This window comes from Macaca nemestrina, chromosome 7, assembly GCF_043159975.1.
Source record: "Macaca nemestrina isolate mMacNem1 chromosome 7, mMacNem.hap1, whole genome shotgun sequence".
Lineage (NCBI taxonomy): Eukaryota > Metazoa > Chordata > Mammalia > Primates > Cercopithecidae > Macaca > Macaca nemestrina.
The window spans coordinates 47,897,639-47,918,805 of record NC_092131.1 but is presented as its reverse complement, the minus strand read 5'-3'; the positions used below and the strand labels follow the sequence as shown (position 1 = coordinate 47,918,805).

The window sequence follows — 21,167 nt, the reverse complement described above, 5'->3', positions numbered from 1 at the left end:
GATGCTGGTGTAAACAAACCTACTAGGCTGCCAGTCATATAAAAGTATAGCATATACAGTTGTGTACAGCATGTAATACTTGACAATAAGCAACTACAATTTATGTATTTAGTGTGCTTTTTATCATTATTTTAGAGTATATTCCTATGTATTAAAAAAAAAAAGTTGACTGTGAAACAGCCTCAGACAGGTCCTTCAGGAGGTATTCCAGAAGAAGTCATTGTTATCACAGGAGATGACAGTTCTATGTATGTTATTGCCCCTGAAGACTTTCCAGTGGAACAAGATGTGGAGGTGGAAGACAGTGATATTAATGATCTGACCCTCTGTAAGCCTAGACTGATGTGTGTTTTTGTATCTTCATTTTTGACAAAAAAATTTTAAAAGTTAAAAATTTTAAAATAGAAAAAAGCTTACAGAATAGGGATATAAAGAAAAAATGTTGAGTAGCTGTACAATGTGTTTTAAGCTAAGTGTCATTACAAAAGAGTCAAAAAGTAAAAAAGTTTATAAAATAAAGTTATGGTAAGCTGAGGTTAATTTATTATTGAAGAATCAAAAATATTTTTAAAATAAATTTAGAGTAACCTAAGAGTACAGTGTTTTTAAAATCTACAGTAGTGTATAGTAATGACCTAGGACTTCACATTCATTCACCACTCACTCACTAACTTAGAGCAACTTCTAGTGCTGCAAGCCCCATTCATAGTAAGTGCCCTATTCAAGTGTACCATTTTTTTATCTTTTATAATGTATTTTTACTGTACAATTTCAATGTTTAGATACACAAATACTTACCATTGTGTTACAGTTGCCTATGGTTTTCAGTACTGTAACATTTAGTACAGGTTTGTAGTCTATGAGCAATAGGTTATACCATATAGCCTAGGTATGTAGTAGGCTATATCACCTAGGTTTGTGTATATACGCTGTATAATATTCACTCAATGACGAATCTCATTATTTGATAAATATGTTTTCATTTATCTTGGGTATATGTACCTAGGATTGGAATTTCTGGTCATATAGGAACTCCATGTTTAATACTTCAAGATACTGCAAAACACATTTCTTAGAACATATGCTTGTCTGGCTGGACGTGGTGGATCACACCTTTAATCCCAGCACTTTGGGAGGCTGAGGAGGGAGGAGGGATGTGTTTATCTAGATTTCTTTCCTTGTGATATCATTGCCTGGTTTATGTGTCAGGGTAGTACTGATCCCCTGAAATGAGTTAGGACATGTTCCATACTCTTCTATTTTCTGGTAGAAGGTGGTGAAGGATAGGTATTGATTATTCGTAAGTGTTCTGTAGTATTCAATATGTATCTGAAATGTTTTGTGGTATGTAATATTTTGTATTGAAGCCATCTGAGCCTCAGCTTCTCTCTGTGGGTAGTTTTTAAATTATTCAATATCTTTACTTTTTGTAGGTTATTCAGATTTTTTATTTCTTCTTGAGCCAGTTTTAGTAATTTGTGTCTTTCTAGGAACTTGTCAATTTCTGCATTATCTAATTTGTGGCCTACAGTGGTTCAACCTTAAAACATAGTTAGTACACTGCCAGCTCTTTTTACTGTTACTGTTTTTTTTTTTTTTTTTAAAGAAAGTCCAAACTTTAAAATGTAGTCTTGTTTATTAATTGTGAGGTTGGAGAAAATTAACAAAGAATCAAAGAATAAGATCTATTTCTTCAAAAATATTGGGGCAATAATAAAATTACTGTAGAGTCTTTCTTATATGATCTTGAAAATTCATGAAAAATCTTTTAAGGATAGATAAAAATAATTTTTACGTTTCTACAGGTTGGTATCATACGTGATCGTTTGATTCGGTTCATCTCTAAATTGCAGTTTGCCGTGACTGTACTTTTGACATCATGGACAGAGAAAAAACAACGTCGAAAAACAACTGCCACTTTATGTATACTCAACATTATCTTTTCTCCATTCGTGCTGGTCATCATAGTTTTTTCTACACTACTCTCTTCTCCCTTACTCCCCCTTTTCACCCTTCCTGTGTTCTTGGTGGGGTTTCCCCGACCTATTCAGAGTTGGCCAGGAGCAGCGGGCACCACAGCCTGTGTGTGTGCAGATACAGTGTACTACTACCAAATGGTGCCCAGGTTGACTGCCGTGCTGCAGACTGCAATGGCAGCTGGAAGTTTAGGTAAGTAAATGAGTTGTGCTCAAGAATTTCTCACTGATGTATTTAAAGTACAAAAAAATAACAAACAGGAAACAATCTTTTTATCCAACCATAAGATAGCATAGCAACCATAACAATTTGGTGTGTAGTTTTATCCAACCATAAGATAGCATAGCAACCATAACAATTTGATGTGTAGGCAGAAGGACTAAATATGAAATTAGAAGTTTATCTCCTGCTCCTCGTTTTCATCTAAATTAAGTTACAAAATAAAAATACTTGGGGAAATTTTTATTAAAGTGATTTGATAATTTTTTAAATACATTTTCTTGAATAAATTCAGATTACAGTTGCATCATTGAAACATGGAAACACCTTTCCCCCAGGTTTTCCGTGAATTTATAATGAGTTCATGTCAAGTAGATGCAATAGCATACATTCATAAAGTTTAGTGAAAACTAGCTTTACATAATAGCCGCTTGAGGAGCAGAGGGAATTTTATTCATACTTTACAAGTTATAGAGACTTTAAAGCAGTCTGACAAGATAACTGGACAGGATAACAAAAACTTTGGTCAGTGATCAGTAGGTAAGGTAGCCTCCCAAAATGAAATGCTATGCAGTTATTAGCAAGAAAATAGGTTTTTGATGACAGTAAACTAATTTTATGAGTTTTAATGCTTTTGTCAAACACTAACTATAAATTTTAACTGTATTGTACTTCTCAAGGTTGGTTTTAGATAAGGTATAAAATTGATGACACTAGTGTGTCATCTCCTACCTTGTGCTTTAACCCCTGAAACTTGTTTTTAAAATGACAGATAACTTTCTGACAAACTCATTCTAGTCAGAGTAGCAATTTAAGATTAGAGTTTTAATAAAATGCTTACTTGGGGTTGAACTTTTCTAATTATTATGTGAGATGATTTATGAGAAGAAAAATATTTTATCTTTGTAGTACAAATGTTTTATGAATAGTCATTTTTCTTATAGAAAATAGTCTATACTTATAATACTTTTATCCAGTGCTAATTAATTTTCATTATGTAATGCTATTCTACTTTTTAAAACACCTGTGAGGTTAAACTCCCATCAGAAATAGTAATTAGATAAAAATTATACTTTATTATCAAACCAATTATATTCAACCAAGAAGTGTATTATAAAGTATTTTCTGGTGGGGAAAAAAGCAATGAGATAATATTTCACATACATCAGAGTGGCAAAAATGTAAACAATTTGACACTACCAACTATTGGCTAGGGCATGGGGAATAAGAACTTTCAGACTTTTCTGGAAGGAAATGTAAATTTTTACAACCACTTTGAAGAGTTAAATGGTAGTCTGTAATAAAGATGTACATATCCCATGGCTGAGGGATTCCATTTCTGATTCCATGATTTAGTGATTCCAGTTCTAGGGAAATTCTAGTACATGTGTTTTGGGGGTCCTCAAGACTACTCCAGGTTTGACGGTTCACTAGAACTCACAGCTAAGATTTATTACAGCAAAAGGATGCAGAGCAAAATCCTCAAAGGGAAAAATCACAAGGAGTAAAAGAGACTGGGTGCAAGTGTCCAGGAGTTGCACAGAGTCACACAGAATGTGCTTAATTCCCTGGCAACAAGTGTGTGTTGACTGCCAGAGAAGCTCATTTGAGACTCAATGCCCAGGGCTTTTATTGCAGGCTGGTCCTGCAGGCACTGTCTGCCTAGCACATACCAATACTCCAGAATCCCAAAAGGAGAGCAAGTGTTCAGTATATACTGTATTGTTTGTACAGGTAGACACAATGGGAGACTCTTACCAGGTAGGGGGTTCCCAGATGCCAGGCAAGGACCAACCATATAAGCAGACCTTTTGAAAAATAGCAGTCGGTTCTGGTATGTTAACACTGTTCTGAACCACATGTTGTACAAGCAGACTTGCACAAAGATAATTTCTGCAACATTACTTACAATAGTGAAAAGTTGGAAACATCTGAAAAGTTTATCAATGAGGAAATGAATACTCAAATTCAATTAAATTGATACAGTGTATTTTCGATAGCAGTTATAATAAATTTTAGCTGTTTGCCATAGATGTGGGCGAATTTCATTAATAAAAGAGAAAAACTAAATTTAAAAAGTATACAGTGTGGTAGCATTTTATGTACATTTTTTAAACCATAAAACACTTTTATATGTTCATATGCATGTATATAAAAATGTCAAAGATATTTTAAGTCATGACTGTCAAGCTGACTTTTATAAACTCAATACTTTTCCTAATATAATTGACATGTATTTAAGATTTTATACAACAACTTCTAATTTGTTTTTCTGGAAAATCCTTGAATTTTTATGTATTATCACCTGCAGATTGTCTGTTCCAGCTGCTCTTGTAAAGAGTTAATTTAATGCCTCTTGATACACAGTGAGTAGTTATTTCTGTTCATGACCTAATGATAGGTTAGGAGTCATGAATCAGTTCTAGATGTCTTTTCAGTTTTGAAGATTCACATGGCAAAAATAAAAGAAGCTTGAAAAATGATTTTCTTTTTTTTCTAATTTGTTGTAGGTCTTCTCCTACCTGGATCTCATTACTTGGGCCGTTTTCAGGATCGTTTAATATGGATAATGATTCTGGAATGTGGCTATACTTACTGCTGTATTAACATTAAGGTCAGTGTGCATTTAAAACATCTCTAGTATTTTTATAGTTCATGTGTAAAATTTTACTTGTTATGTTCACATCAAACACTCAGTTTCAAAGAAGAATATCTTTTCAATTACCTGTGAAAACACCTAGGGATTTTTAAAGTATATTTCAATAAGCATATGTTGATGGGTGGACTGTTAATTGTATAATAGAGCATGATAACAAAATATACCTGCTTCCATTCCTTCCGGTCCTATTCTTGTTACCTCTCTCTAGCTGAGCATCTCAAAAGTGTGAATCAGTAACGTTTTTTAACTCCTATTATCATTTAAGCATTCTCAATAAAAACTATATTCTAATCCTACTGCCCCTACCTGCTATACTATATTTCTCTCCTTCCTTGAAGAGCAAATGGCCTTATTAGAGCTGCTTGTAGTTGTATCTCCAATTTAATTTCTTCCACTCTGTCTTCAACTTACTGTAGGTTTTTGACCCTGCTACTCCACCCGACCTGCTCTTGTCAAGGTCACTAGTGACTGGCACATTGCTAACTCCAGTGATCAACTCTCAGAACGAGTCTTATTTGAACCATCAGCAGCATTTTACACAGATGTTCTTTTCTCTTCACTTGTTTCGTGGGTTACTTCTCTACTTTGTGGTTCCTTCTCTTTTCTTTGACCTTTTAACACCAGTGTGTCCCAGAGCCTAGCAGTCCTTGATGACAACTCTGTCCTTCTGGTTGTTCAGGCCAAAAATACTAGAGTCGTGTTTGACTCCTTTTTTACTTGTATACTTCCACACCCAGTCCAACAAGAAATCCTGTGGGCTCCGCCTTTAAACCATATTCTGTATCCCATCTCTTTTTACCACCTTGGTCCCAGCCACCTTGATCCCTTACCTGGATAATTGAAATAACCTCCTAATTGGTTGTCCTGCTTCCACCTGTGTGCCCCTACAGTATACTGTCAACCAGAATGATCTTTAAAATCTAAGTCAAACCATGTCACTTCTGTACTCAAAACCTTGCAGTGGATCTCTTCTTTCATTCAGAGTAAAAGCCAGGCTCTAAATGGCCAGACTTCCTATTCCCTCTTTGGCCTTCTCTATTACTTTAACCCTCTCACTCCATTCCAGCCTACTGGCTATTCCCTCTGCCTGAAACACTCTGCTTTCAGATAATCATCTAACTCCCTCCCTCACCACTTTCAGGTTTTTGCTCAAATGTCACCTCCTCAGTGACCTCTCCTATGGCCATCATATTTAAAATTACACTCCCACTCTTATCCCAGCACTCCCAATCCCCCTTGCCTTGCTTTACTTTTTCCTTATTTTTATAGTACTTATACCTTCTCACAAACTATATAATTTACTTATTAGTTTTACTGTTGATTACCCATGTCCCTCACTTTATAAGTATCACAAGCACAGGGATCTCTTGTTTTTATTCAGGAATACATCCTAAGCCCCCAAAACAGTGCCTGGCACACAATAGGCCTTTAACAAAAAAAAAAAATTTTTTAATGATTATAAGTTAATTTCTTGTACTAGCACAGATTGGATAAAATCACTAGTGACTAAAAAGCTGTCTCTCTAGTCCAGTGATTCTCAAAATGCAGTGCCCAGACTAGTATTAGTAATACTTCCTGAGAACTTGTTAGAAGTGGAAATTCTTGAGCCCTACCCTGAACTTGCTAAGTTAGAAACTTTGGGAGTGGGCTCAGCAATCTGTATTTCAAAGAGCACTCTCAAGTGATGCTGACTCACCTACAGATTGAGAACCTCTGTTCTAGTCTAACCCATACGAGAAGACAAAAAATATTGAGGACATTTTGATTACTTATTTTTATTCTATTTAAAAATGATATGGTTTAATAATACCTAATAATGTTGATTGATCCTTTGTGCTCTGTGACATATGTGGTTTAAAAATATACTTTTTGGCCGGGCGCAGTGGCTCAAGCCTGTAATCCCAGCACTTTGGGAGGCCGAGACGGGCGGATCACGAGGTCAAGAGATCGAGACCATCCTGGCTAACACGGTGAAACCCCATCTCTACTAAAAAATACAAAAAACTAGCCGGGCGAGGTGGCGGGCGCCTGTAGTCCCAGCTACTCGGGAGGCTGAGGCAGGAGAATGGCGTGAACCCGGGAGGCGGAGCTTGCAGTGAGCCGAGATCACGCCACTGCACTCCAGCCTGGGCGACAGAGCGAGACTCCACCAAAAAAAAATATATATATATATATATATATATATATATATATATATATATATACTTTTTGATGGTACTCTTTTTTTCTGTCTTTTTTTGATGCAAGCTGGGTTAGGCCATGCCATCTATTAACAATTAATACTTTAAAATTTACAAAGCATGCAACCGTCACAACCATATACACTAGGATTATTTTCCTTTGAAACAGGAAAAAGGAATCTCACAGAGGGTAGGTGACCTGCTCAAGTTGTGTGCCAGCCACCTGGTAGAGCTGTGACTTAAAAACAAGTTCTGAAGGCACTGACAGCTTTGTAAAAATATATAAATTAGCAATAGCAATTATAATAGTAAATAGTGACCTGATACATCCTTTTCAAGTGATTCCTTCTAAGGAGGTAACCAAAATGTGTTTAAAATTTATGTAAGGATATATTGATAATATTCATTCACTCAGCACATATTTGTTGCATACCCACTGTGTACCAGATACTGGTTTAGGCACTACTGACATAGCAGTAACCAAAGTAATCAAAGAAGTAAATCTGCATTATGATGTTAGAAATCTGGAACAGGAGAATGATAAATTCTGGCACATCCATACATTGAATAATGCTGTTAGTCTCATAAAGTGGGATGGAAAGGATATAATACTACTGTATATACTGTATATACTGTAGAATTCTAATTTTGCTTTTTTCTCCTCCAGGATTATAATTTGAAAGTTTTTACTATGTGGCTCACTCTTAACTATGGATATAGTCTTTTAAAATTATATTCATACCTAATAAATTTGCCCAATTTCTAGTAGAATTTCCATAATATTTTCAAAAAAATAGTAGCATTATTTTTAATCCTATCCAGAATCAAATGTGTTAAGTGCCGTTAACTTTAAGTCAGGATGTTGCTCTTGAGTTAAAGAAATTGTTTTTGTCACTTTCCATATTTTTGTGATGAGAATCTATGGGCATTTTCAAGACTAGTTGCTGTATTCTATGTAATAAATGATTATAAACTTAAGTATTTTTTATTTCTTCTTTAGGGGTTAGAATTGCAGGAAACATCCTGTCATACTGCAGAAGCTCGCAGAGTTGATGAAGTTTTTGAAGATGCTTTTGAGCAAGAATACACAGGAGTATGTTCCCTTAATGAACACTTTGGAAATGTCTTGACACCCTGTACTGTTTTGCCTGTGAAATTGTATTCTGATGCCAGGAATGTTCTATCAGGCATAATTGATTCTCATGAAAACTTAAAAGAATTTAAAGGTGACCTCGTTAAAGTACTCGTGTGGATACTTGTTCAATACTGCTCCAAAAGGCCTGGCATGAAAGAGAATGTTCACAACACTGAAAATAAAGGGAAAGCACCTCTAATCTTGCCTGCTTCGAACACTTCACCACCTCCCAAATCCCCAGAAGACATAGATAGTTTAAATTCAGAAACTTTTGATGACTGGTCTGATGACAATATTTTTGATGATGAGCCTACTATCAAAAAAGTAATAGAAGAAAAACAGTTGAAAGATTTGCCAGGTACAAACTCATTTATTCCAGGATCAGTAGAATCACAGAGGGTTGGTGATCATTCTACAGGCACTGTTCCTGAAAACGATCTTTACAAAGCAGTTCTATTAGGATACCCTGCTGTTGACAAAGGAAAACAAGAGGACATGCCATATATTCCTCTCATGGAATTCAGTTGTTCACATTCTCACTTAGTATGCTTACCTGCAGAGTGGAGGACTAGCTGTATGCCCAATTCCAAAATGAAGGAGTTGAGCTCGTTATTTCCAGAAGACTGGTACCAATTTGTTTTAAGGCAATTGGAATGTTTTCATTCAGAAGAAAAGGCCTCAAATGTATTGGAAGAAATTGCCAACGACAAAGTTTTAAAAGACTTTTATGTTCATACAGTAATGACTTGTTATTTTAGCTTTTTTGGAATAGACAATATGGCTCCTAGTCCTGGTCATATATTGAGGGTTTACAGTGGTGTTTTGCCTTGGTCTGTTGCTTTGGACTGGCTCACAGAAAAGCCAGAGCTGTTTCAACTAGCACTGAAAGCATTCAGGTAATCCATTTAGATCATATGTAAGATATAACATTGGCGGAAAAATATTGATTTTTCTAAATCACGTACAAGAAGACAGTTGTTTCTAGTTTTTTAAAATTTACTTTCTTCAAAATGAAAAAAAAGTTTCATGTGTAGTGTGATTATATCAAGAGTACGCTTTAATTTGTGCTTCCTTTGGTTTTGTTAATATGGAAAATCTATTTTTTTTTATGGCTTACTGATTTCTTCACCTTAACTGCATCATTTCTCCCTCCACTTTTTAGCTGAAATAGATACGATTTCAGTTCAATGTCTTAAAATATTGATTTAACAAAATCTATTTGATCCATAAAGTTGACAACAAATACTCTAAAATTCTTCGGTTCTCCATTTTTTAGGTATACTCTGAAACTAATGATTGATAAAGCAAGTTTAGGTCCAATAGAAGACTTCAGAGAACTGATTAAGTACCTTGAAGAATATGAATGTGACTGGTACATTGGTTTGGTATCTGATGAAAAGTGGAAGGAAGCAATTTTACAAGAAAAGCCATACTTGTTTTCTCTGGGGTATGATTCTAATATGGTAAGGTTAAAAAATTTTTAAGCATATATATACTAACCTTAGAGAATGGATGTCAGTTATAAAGTATTTGAACTAAGTGATAAATGATATAACATTATAGTTGTGATACAGTTTTAAGGCATTTATAATCATGACTTTATGGCGAAGCTAGACGAACTCTAGCTGATTTCTCTCCTTTGCCAACTGAAGAGGAGCCAATTAAAAATGTGTAGCCATAGTGCAATACCTGACCTATAAGAGAGCCAAGTATGTGTAGTATGCTATAACATATTTGACTAAATGGATTGTATTCCTATGTTCAATGTATGAATTATCACTTGGATTTGACTCTTAGAAAAAGTTATTTGTAAGTGGCAAAGTATTTTGCTGACATTTATACTGTATTGAAGCAAACCTAACCTGTGAAAATCCAGAGACTTAAAATAGGGGATGACTCTTTAAGATTTAGTACTTGTTCTTATCACATTTAAAATGTCATCAAGTCTACACAATATGAAAGATTCAATGTTATGAGCTTATCGTGGTTTTGTCTGTCTGGCATTATGGTTTGAGGAGCTCTGCAAGTGCACTCCCCAGTGAAACTGATGAAAATTATATTTTTTTAAAATAACCACATAAAGTCTTAGAAAGTCTCCTAAGGGCATACAGCAAATGAACATAAATTTATTTTTAAAAATCTGCTAAAACCCAGTGAGAATAGTAAGAGACTGCAGTATTTGAACCAAAACCTACCCTACCTGAACCTCAGCAAGATGGAACCTCCCCTCAGACTGGTACAACCCAGAACATAGGCTCTCTTCTCTGTCAACTCCCAGGAGGACTGTTTTCCTAGGAAGGGCAGGAGTTCAACCTTTTTAATCCTGTCCCAGCTACCTGTTGCTGAGGCTACATTCCAGGCATGTGAAGTCCAAGCAAAGATTCCCTTCTGGCCCACTGCACTTACGGGATGCAGACTTTATCTTGGGTGTGGTGCCACTGAAAATACTGGGGCCTTGCTCACTCTTGCCCACTCATAATGTGGAGGTCCTATGCTGGGAGAGGCAAGCTGGAAAGACCTGAGGCTACTCCTTCCCTCCACCAAGTGCTTATCTCCTAAAGCAGAAGGGTCACTCAAGAGAGAAGCGTGCTATCGCCCAGAACTCTGGCTCAGAGACTTTGCCCAGTGGAAGAAGCAAATTATTACTAACAGCAACAAAAGCTCTGAATCTCTTCTTCCCAGAGGAACTGATTTATCTGCAACAGAGTGTAGACACATTGAAGCCCAAAATGTTCTTAAAAACAGTGGAGGACTTCCTGTTTTATGATAGTGTCAAAAAAAGAAAACAACATAAACGATGGAGGTTGTGGTGAGAACTAATTTCTAGGAGACTGGTAGGTTCATTAAGCTAAACGGTAAACTGGCTAGATTTTTTTCAGGGGAAGAAACAGCAAAGAGCCTTCCTGGGATCAAACACATGAAAAGCTATTCCTTTGAAGGAGTTCACATTTAATTGGATCAGTCTGTGGAGCAATGTATGCCTCAGGTCTTTGTTGAAAGCAGAGTAACCAGCTGGCAATCAGTGGAGCTTAATAGCTGGGTATGAACACTTAACAGACAAGATAACCCTGCCAAAACCATCCCAAGGTAATTGTATGCATTCAGTTTGACTGTACTCTATGAGAGGCCGTATCTGAGACTTCAAACTGGGCGGGGAATGGTAGGGAGCAGACAGGGATTGACTTCACTACAGTAAGCCAGCCAATCACTAAACAAGTACATGATAATAACAAGCCCTGGAGTTAGGAATGAAGAGGACCAGCACCCAGAATTTCTACAGTGTTACCTGCAATATCTGATTTTCAACAAAAAGTTGAGATATGCAAAGAAATGGGAAAATCTAACCCATATACAGGGGGGAAAAAGTAGACAACTGGGCTTGCCTGTAAGAGGGAAGAGATGTCAGATTTAATAAAGATTTCATAGTAGTCATTATAAATACATCCAGAGAACCAAAAGAAACCATGGTTGAAGATATAAAGGACAGTATGGTGACAATCTCACATCAAATAGAGAATGTATGTAGAGATAGAAATTATAAAAAAGAACCAAATGAAAAATTCACTAGAGGGGCTCAACAATAGATTTGAACTGGCAGAAGAAATAATTAGTGAACTTGAAGATTCTAGATCAATAGAGATTATGCAATCCAAAGAAGAGAAAAGAATGAATAAAAAGAAAGAGAGCTTCAGAGAAATGTAGGACACCATTAACTGCTCCAACATATACTTAATACCAGAAGGAGAGAGAAGGGATAAAAAAATTATTTGGTAAAGTAATGGCTGAAACTTCTTAAATTTATTGTAAAACATTAATCTACACATCCAGGAACTTCAGTGAACTTTATAATAAATGCAAAGAGATCCGCAGGCAAATAACATCATGGTAAAAATGTGGAAATCCAAAGACCAGGAGAAAACCTTGAAAGCACCAAGTAAAAACTACTTGTACATTTTAAGGAAAGTCATATAAAATTAACAACTGATTTGTCATCAGAAACAATGGAGGCCAGAAGCATGGAATGACATAGTCAAAGTGCCCCCTTAACCCCAAAACAGAAAGCTTAACCAAGGACCCTGTACCTGACAAAGGGATCTTTCAAAAATGAAAGCAAAATAAAGAAATTCCAGATAAACAAAAACAGAATTTGTTGCTACCAGACCCGCCTTACAAGAAACACTAGAGTTCTTCAGACTGAAAGTAAGTGACCACAGACAATAATTCAGATTCACACACAAAAACAAAGAGCACCAATAAAAGTAACTGTGTAATGATAAAAAAGAGTAAAAAGGCATATTTCTTCTCTTAACTGATTTGAAAAGCAATTCTATAAAATGTATTCATGTATTATTGGGCCTGTAATATATAGGAATGTAATTTGCTAATAATTGCACAGAGGAAGCCAGTTAGGGGCAAAGCTGTACTGGATAAAGGAAGTGAATCCAGATGATTCGTTTCTGGATTCTTGAATCTACAGGAAGATAGAGAAATAGCATTTTTTTAAAGGGTAACATAAGGCTGGGTGCAGTGGTTCACGCCTGTAATCCCAGCATTTTGGGAGGCTGAAGCAGGCAGATCATCTGAGGTCAGGAGTTCGAGACCAGCCTGGCCAACATGGTGAAACCCTGTCTCCGCTAAAACTACAAAAAAATTAGCTGGGTGTGGTGGTGGGTGCCTGTAATCCCAGCTACTTGGGCACCTGTAATCCCAGTTACTTGGGAGGCTGAAGCAGGAGAATCACTTGAACCCAGGAGGCGGAGGTTGCAGTGAGCCGAGATCACACCACTGCACTCCAGCCTGGGCAACAAGAGTGAGACTCCATCTCAAAAAAAAAAAGGGTGCCGGGCACGGTGGCTCAAGCCTGTAATCCCAGCACTTTGGGAGGCCGAGACGGGTGGATCACGAGGTCAGGAGATCGAGACCATCCTGGCTAACACAGTGAAACCCCGTCTCTACTAAAAAATACAAAAAAATAGCCAGGCAAGGTGGCGGGCGCCTGTAGTCCCAGCTACTCGGGAGGCTGAGGCAGGAGAATGGCGCAAACCCGGGAGGTAGAGCTTGCAGTGAGCTGAGATCCGGCCACTGCACTCCAGCCTGGGCCACAGCGCCAGACTCCATCTCAAAAAAAAAAAAAAAAAAAAAAAAAAAAGGTAACATAACAATGCTGGGCATGGTAATTTAGGACTACAATCCCAGCAAGTTGGGAGGCCAAGGCAGGAGGATTGCTTTGAGACCAGGTGTTTGAGACCAGCCTGGCCAACATAGCAAATCCTATCTCTACAAAAAATAAAAGTTAGCCAGGTATGGTGGTGTGCATTTGTAGTCCTAGCTACCACTTGAGAGGCTGAGGTGGGAGGATTACTTGAGCCAGGTGTTCAGGTTATAGTGAGCTATGATTGCACCACTGCACTCTATCCTAGGTGATGGAGCAAGACCCTGTCTCTAAAAAAATAAAAATAATTAATATAACAGAATAAATGCATACTTGCTCCCTTTTCTCTTACCTTCTTTTAAAGGCATAAAATTATATAAAGTGATAATTAAAACAATATACTGTTGGATTTGTAACGTTTGTAATGTGATATGTATAACAGTACCACAGAAGGGAAGAAAAGGGACTAGAACTTTGTAATATTTCTGCTTCACCACAATTAGTATAAATCTAAGACTGACTCTTGTAACACAGAGATAGTAAGCTTTAGTCAACCACTGAGGAAATCACTGAGGAAAAAAGTGAAAACCGTCATTAAAGAAATTTAAATGGCATATTACAAAATAGTCACTTTCTTGACAAGAGAAAGTCAAGAAAGAATAGAGGGATAAAAAAGATATGAGACGGGAGGCTGAGGCAGGAGAATGGCGTAAACCTGGGAGGCGGAGCTTGCAGTGAGCCGAGATCGCGCCACTGCACTCCAGCCTGGGCGACAGAGTGAGACTCTATCTCAAAAAAAAAAGAAAAAAAAAGATATGAGACAAAACAGAAAGGAAAATGACAGACAAAATTCAGCTATTTCAATAATAAAATTAATGGGAATGGATTAAATAATCCAGATGAAAGGCAGAGATTATCAGACTGGATTTAAGAAAATGCTTGTAATCCCAGCACTTTCGGAGGCCAAGACAGGTGAATCACTTAAGTCCAGGAGTTCAAGACCAGCCTGGGCAACACAGTGAGACCTTGTCTCTAAAAAAAAATAAACAAAATTATCCATACATGGTGGTGTGTTCCTGTAGTCCCAGCTACTCTGGAGGCTGAGGTGGGAAGATTGCTTGAGCACGGGAAGCACTATGATATATAAACTATATAATATTTTATTAATATAAATATGTAATATATAAAATATATAAATAAAAGACACAAACCATATGATCATCTCAGTAGATATAAAAAAACTAACAAAATCCCTCACCCTTTCATAGTAAAAACAAACTAGGAAAGAAGGGAACTTCTTCAACCTGAACATCTATGAAAAACTCACAGTGAACATCATAATTATTGGTGAAAGATTGGATGCTTACCCCTAAGATCAAGAAGACAAGAATGTCTACTCTTACCACTTTTATTAACCATTGTACTAGAACTTCTAGCCAGGTGGTATGGACTGAATGTTTACACCCCAAATGTACATGTTGAAGCCTAACCACCAATGTGATGGTAGTAGGAGGTGGGGCCTTTGGGAGGTAATTATGGTTAGATGAGATCATGAGCATGGAGCCTTGTGATGGGATTAGTGCCCTTATAGGAAGAGGAAGAGACACCCACAGCTTCCTGTCTTTTTGCCATAGAGCAGAATAAGAAGATGGCTATCCATGAGCCAGGAGGATAGCCCTCATCAGAACCCAGACATGAAACCACCCCGATCTTGGACTTCCCAGCCTCCAGAACCATGAGAAATAAATGTCTCTTCTTTAAGTCACCTAGTCTATGGTATTTAGTTATAGCAGCCTAAGCTAAGACACCAGAGTAATTAGGCAAGAAAAAGAAATAAAAGGCATTCAGATTAGGAAGAAGTAAAATTATCTCTATTCACAGATGACATGATCTTGATGATGTATAGAATATCTAAGGAATCAACTAAAAAGCTTAGAACTGATTAACAAATTCAGGATGGTTGCAAGATATAAGATCAACATAAAAAAATCTGGTGAATTTCTATACACTAGCAACGAACAAACCAAAAATGAAGTTAAGGAAATCCCACTTAAAATAACATCAAAAATAATAAAATACTTAGGGAAAATGGAACAGTAGTAGTACAGAGCTTATACTCTGAAAACTACAAAACATTGTTAAAAGAGAAAGTTAAATATCTAAATAAACATCTAGTGTTCATAAATCAAGATAACATTGTTAAGATGGCAATACTCTCCAAATTTATCTACAGATTAGCACAGTCCTTTTCAGAATTCCAGTTGGCTTCTTTGTGGAAATTGAACAAGCTGATTTTCTAAAATTAATATGGAATTTCAAGAGACCCTGAATAGCCAGAACAATCTTGAAAAAGAAAATTGGCCAACTCATACTTCCAAGTTTCAAAACGTATATGAAACAATAATCAAAACAGTATGGTACGGGCATAATGATAGACATATAAATCAGTGGAATTGAATTGAGGATCCAGAAATAAATCCATGGGTCTTTAGCCAACTAATTTTCAACAAGGATGCCAAGACCATTCACTGGGGAAATCATCTTTTGGTAGCAACATTCAAAAGAATAATGTTGGATTACTAGTATTAGTTTCCCAGGGCTGTTGTAGCAATTACCACAAACTGGGTGACTTTTTAAAAAATGGAAATGTATTCTGTCATCATAGTTTTAAAGGTTAGAAGGCTGAAGTCAAGGTGCCAGTAGAGCCACGCTTCCTCTAACGGCTCTAGGAAAGAATCTTTCCCGGCCTCTTCTAGCTTCTGGTGGCCCTTAACATTCCTTGGCTATGGCTGAGTAACTCCGGTCTCTATCTCCATATTTACGTGGCCTTATTGTCTATACTCTTCTGTTAATTCTCCTACTACTTTCTTTTATAAGGATGTCAGTCACTGGCTTTAAGAGCCACCTAAATCCAGGATGATCTCATCTCTAAATTTTTAATTACATCTGCAAAGTACCCATTCCAAATAAGGTCACATTCACAGGTAACTTCAAAGAGATGCTATTCAACCCACTACAGACCTTACTTTATATACCATATTTTTAAAATAACTCCAAAATACATCAAAGACCTAAACATAAGAGCCATAAAAATGTTAGAAGGAAACATAAGGGTAAATCTTCATGACCTTAAACTTGGCAATAGATTCTTAGATATGACACCAAAAGCATGAGAAACAAAAGAAAAATAGATAAATATGACTTCATCAAAAGTAAAAACTTTTGTTCCTCAAAGCACACCATCAAAAAAGTAGACAACTCGCAGAATGGGAAAAATATTTGCACTTATCTGTTAAGGGACTGTTACTAGAATATATAAAAGAACTCTTACAACTCTATAATAAAAAGGTAAATAGATTTTAATGTGGACAAAGGATCTATATAGACATTTCTTTAAAGAGGATGTACAAGTTGCCAGTAAGTTCATGAGAAGTGCTCCGTATAATTAGTCATCAGGGAAGTGCAAATCAAAACTACAATAAAATAACACTTCACACACACGGGATGGCTAAAATCAAAAGGTCTGAAAATAAGTGTTAACAAGATGTGGAGAAATTGGAACCCTCTTCTGCTCTTGGGAATGTAAAATGGTACAGCCACTTTGGAAAACATTCTGGCAGTTTCTCAAATAGTTAAGCATAGAGTTAACATACGACCTAGCAGTTCTATCCCTAAGTATATATACCTAAGAGAAATAAGAACATAAATCCACATGAAACCTTGTACATGAATGTTTATAGCAACATTATTCTTAATTGCTATAAGATGGAAACCAACTGTACATCAATTGCTGAAAACAAATTTTAGTATATCCATATGATGTAATATTATTCTGCCATAAAAAGGAATAAGGTACTGATACATGTACAACATAGATGAACCTTGAAAATATGCTAAGTGAAAGAAATCGGTCACAAAAGACCACATACAAGTGAAATTTACAGAAGAGGCAAGTCTATAAAGATAGAAAATATGTTAGTGGTTACTTAGGGAAGGGTCAATGAGGAGATAGGATGGTGATAACTAAAGAGCACAAGGATACTTCTTGAGGTTATGGTATTTTAAAACTTAATTGTGGTAATGGTTGCACGTATCTGCGACTATAATAAAAACCATTGAATTGCGTACAGTAAATAAATAGATTGTATGGAATGTGAATTATATCTCAACAAAGCTGTTTCTTTAAAAAGAGCCTATTGTATCATTCACCACCAAATAGTATTTATGACTATGCGTCGCTGAGGCAACAGATCAGAGAAGGAAGACAGAGAGAAGTGACTAAGATTTTGCCTAATGGTGATTGAGATGGCTGCCAGGAAACTTTCTTTTATTAAAGAACAAAGGAAGTAGAGGTAATTCTTGATTCTGAATACAAGCAACTCATTGTGTACATTTTTAAAACTTTCTGTTTTTTGAACTTGGGAAAAGTTTGCTTAATTACAATGCAATTTTTCTATAAGTTTATAAATAAAATATGAAGACCTAAATGTAATCTCTCTTCTTTTTCTCCTCCTACCATTTTTACTGTAAAGGGAATTTACACTGGAAGAGTACTTAGCCTTCAAGAATTATTGATCCAAGTGGGAAAGTTGAATGCTGAAGCTGTTAGAGGTCAGTGGGCCAATCTTTCGTGGGAATTACTTTATGCCACAAACGATGATGAAGAACGTTATAGTATACAAGCTCATCCACTACTTTTAAGAAATCTTACGGTACAAGCAGCAGATCCTCCCCTGGGGTATCCGATTTATTCTTCAAAACCTCTCTATATACATTTGTATTAGAGCTCATTTTGACTGTAATGTCATCAAATGCAATGTTTTTATTTTTTCATCTTAAAAAAGTAACTGATTCTTGTAACTTTAGGACTTCTCCCCACCCTCATTCAGATGCCTGAGAACAGCTAAGCTCCATAAAATTGGTTCTCTTAGCCATCTTAATGGTTTTAAAAAACAACAAAAACATCTTTTTGTCTAATGTGAAAGTTAGAACTATTTGGCCAATACTTGTGCCCTCTGGACTTTAGTAGACTTTGGTAAATATGAGAAAACATTTGTGTAATTATTATATAATGAATTTTGTAATGCTTTCTTAAATGTGTAATAGGTGAATTGCCATATAAAGTTAACAGCTATGTAATTTTTACATACTTAAGATAGACATATCAGTGTTCTAAGTAGTGATAATGGATCCTGTTGAAGGTTAATATAATTTATAGTATTTTCAGATGTGCTGTTTTAACACCTAATATTATCTGAATGTTTTTATATAGTTTGTTTTCATAGACTTCAATTCACAAACTTTAAAAAACTTTTAATAAAATATTTTCTTTCCTTTTCAAATATCCTTTTGATATATGTGAAAGAAGCAGGGTTCATCCCATTCATCATGTGAATATTCACAGGAAGAGCAATGTTAGGGTAATCTGCATATGACTACTAAAGCATAGATCTGACTCATTATATATTTCTTTCAAATGAATTTACTGCTTCTGAAAAACGATTCACTCAACAGGACTACCAGTTACTAAAGTCTTAAGGTATATGAACTAAAGAGGAGATGGGAAGAAAATTTTTATAATATGATCTGAATTTTATTTTCATTCTCTTCTTGCTTAGGAACGTTTTACAGATACATGTAAGGGGGATTAACAATGAATCCACATCAGTTGAGAGATCAGTTTCCTCTACTTCTTACTTAATTTCCAATGAAATCGGTAGGAGCCCCCTAGATTTATAATAATATATTCTCTTTAGAAATCATTCAAATTATATGAAATGTACCAGTTAAGCTGCTATTAATATTCCATTTATTTAGTATGTGGACCAGTTCACTCTAACAACGTTAAAGGATAACTTTTTGGACCAATTTTCAGTTAATGAATTCAAGAGATTTGTATGTTTATCTTTTTTTTGGAGGTAATATAGTACAGTTACTAAGATAAGATTTTATATTACTCTTGAGTTCACATCTCAGACTTATGATTTAATTTACATGATTGAGATTTACTAGCTGTATACCTTTATATCTTTGTCATGTAGAAATATTTTCTCATGTCATTAAAAGTACTTTGTAATTATCACCTTTTTTTTTTTTCGAGACAGTCTCACTCTGTCACCCAGGCTGGAGTGCAGTGGCACGATCTCGGCTCACTGCAACCTCCGCCTCCCTGGTTCAAGCAATTCTCCTGGCTCAGCCTCCTGAGTAGCTGGGATTAAAGGCACGCGCCACCATGCTGGCTAATTTTTGAATTTTTAGTAGAGATGGGGTTTCACCATGTTGGCCAGGATGGTCTCGAACTCCTGACCTCATTCTCCACCCACCTCGGCCTCCCAAAGTGCTGGGATTACAGGCGTGAGCCACCGTGTCTGGCCGTAATTATCGCTCTTAATGACAGCATAAAATTCCATTGATATTATTTATTGGATTACTATCCCCCAAATAATGTGAATTTTCAGTTGTTTAGAGATTTTCACTATAATAATAATAATGCCAAGCTATGCCTTCCCTTAACCTTGCATCCTCCTCAAACTATTCTCATATCTCCATTTCATTCATGGCCAAGTTTTCTCTTTCATTTACTTGTCAAACCATTCCAATCTGGATCCCATCTCCATGACTCCCCCAAATTAAAAAAGAAAAAAGTTTTTATTAAGGTCACTATCGACCTTTTTATTGTCAAACCAGCTAGTAGTAATTGACACATTTGACTGTTCCTTGAATCAGCTTTTGTGTTTTCTTTTGGACTTTCCTGATACTACATTATCTTTGTTTTCTTCTTATCTTCCTAGCAACTCCTCAGACATCTTTGCTGCCTTTCCTCTTCTACCTGACCTCTAAATTTTAGAATTTCTCACCAGTTGGTTCTAGGCCCCCCTTTGTATTTCTGCAATCACCATAATCTCATCTACTTTAAGACTTGAAATAGCATCAATAAGTTGATGATGATCAAATATATGTACCTAACCCAACCTCTCTTCTTACACTGAACCTGTATATATCACTTACTTGATATCTTCACTTAGTATATTAAAAACTGACTGTTAGATTTTGAAGGGAAGGCGAGGGTTAAAGAAAGACACACACAGAAAGAGGATAGCTTGACAGCAAATGCAGGCTTTACGTCCAGCATAAAACCTACAGAAGTGGGGGACCAGCTTAATGCCAGAGCCTACCACTGCTTCCAGGCTGGGCGTACTTATAGGCATGGGTGTGAGGGGTCTGGGCAGTATGGCTTGCTGCCCAGCAGGATATTGATAAGATGCTCCCATGATGAGGTGGTTCTGGCCCTTGTTCTAGCAGGATGTCATCATGGTATTCCTTGGAACTTTGCCCAGCAAGATATAGGGATATTTCTTAGGTTGGGCCTTTTTCCACCTTGTGATCAGGTAGTTAGGCAGGATGTTTCTCACTGCCCAAACCCCTGTGAAATGTTTCACTTTGATTAAGGTCTGCAAAATAGCGGGGAGCTTACAAAATGGTGCAGTTTGGACTAACACTAACCTTACTGAATTTTCCCTAAAACCTTTTCTACTTCCAACTTTTAGTGGTGCATTCATACCAACTATTTCAGAGAGCTAGAAAAGCCAAGCAAAATAGTATTTTAAAATCTGCTTAAAGACATTAGAAAACCAAAAGACAGTGAAGAATAACATCACTAAGATCTAAGACAGAATGAAACTTAGATACCTGAGCTCAGCATTTGGGCTGCTTTTCTTGTAGGAGATATGCCAATTCAGGATAAGGTGGTTGTGAGTCTGAGACACTAAGTAACACTTATGACAGCCTTGCTGCTGAGTTAGAGGGACAAAAACTGGAGACCAAGGCTCTCCAAGGAGGTAGGGA

At 36.4% G+C, this 21,167-nt stretch overlaps 1 protein-coding gene across 8 annotated transcripts in view; it reads left to right on the top strand.

The window, feature by feature from the left end:
• Positions 1–20,044, top strand: part of LOC105473642 (pecanex 4) — a 45,096-nt gene extending 25,052 nt beyond the window's left edge. For 6 of the 8 annotated variants that reach the window (XM_024790255.2, XM_024790252.2, XM_071100086.1 and 3 more), the window contains 5 exons: positions 1,806–2,169; positions 4,707–4,810; positions 8,036–9,066; positions 9,447–9,633; positions 17,855–20,044. In XM_024790255.2, coding sequence (XP_024646023.1) covers positions 1,806–2,169; positions 4,707–4,810; positions 8,036–9,066; positions 9,447–9,633; positions 17,855–18,106 — 1,938 coding nt within the window. In that variant the 3' untranslated portion in view covers positions 18,107–20,044. Of the gene's footprint in view, positions 1–1,805; positions 2,170–4,706; positions 4,811–8,035; positions 9,067–9,446; positions 17,675–17,854 lie in introns of all 8 variants that reach the window. The other 2 variants (XR_003016244.2, XR_011625829.1) reach the window with 2 other exon arrangements.
• The last annotated feature ends 1,123 nt before the right edge of the window (positions 20,045–21,167 follow it).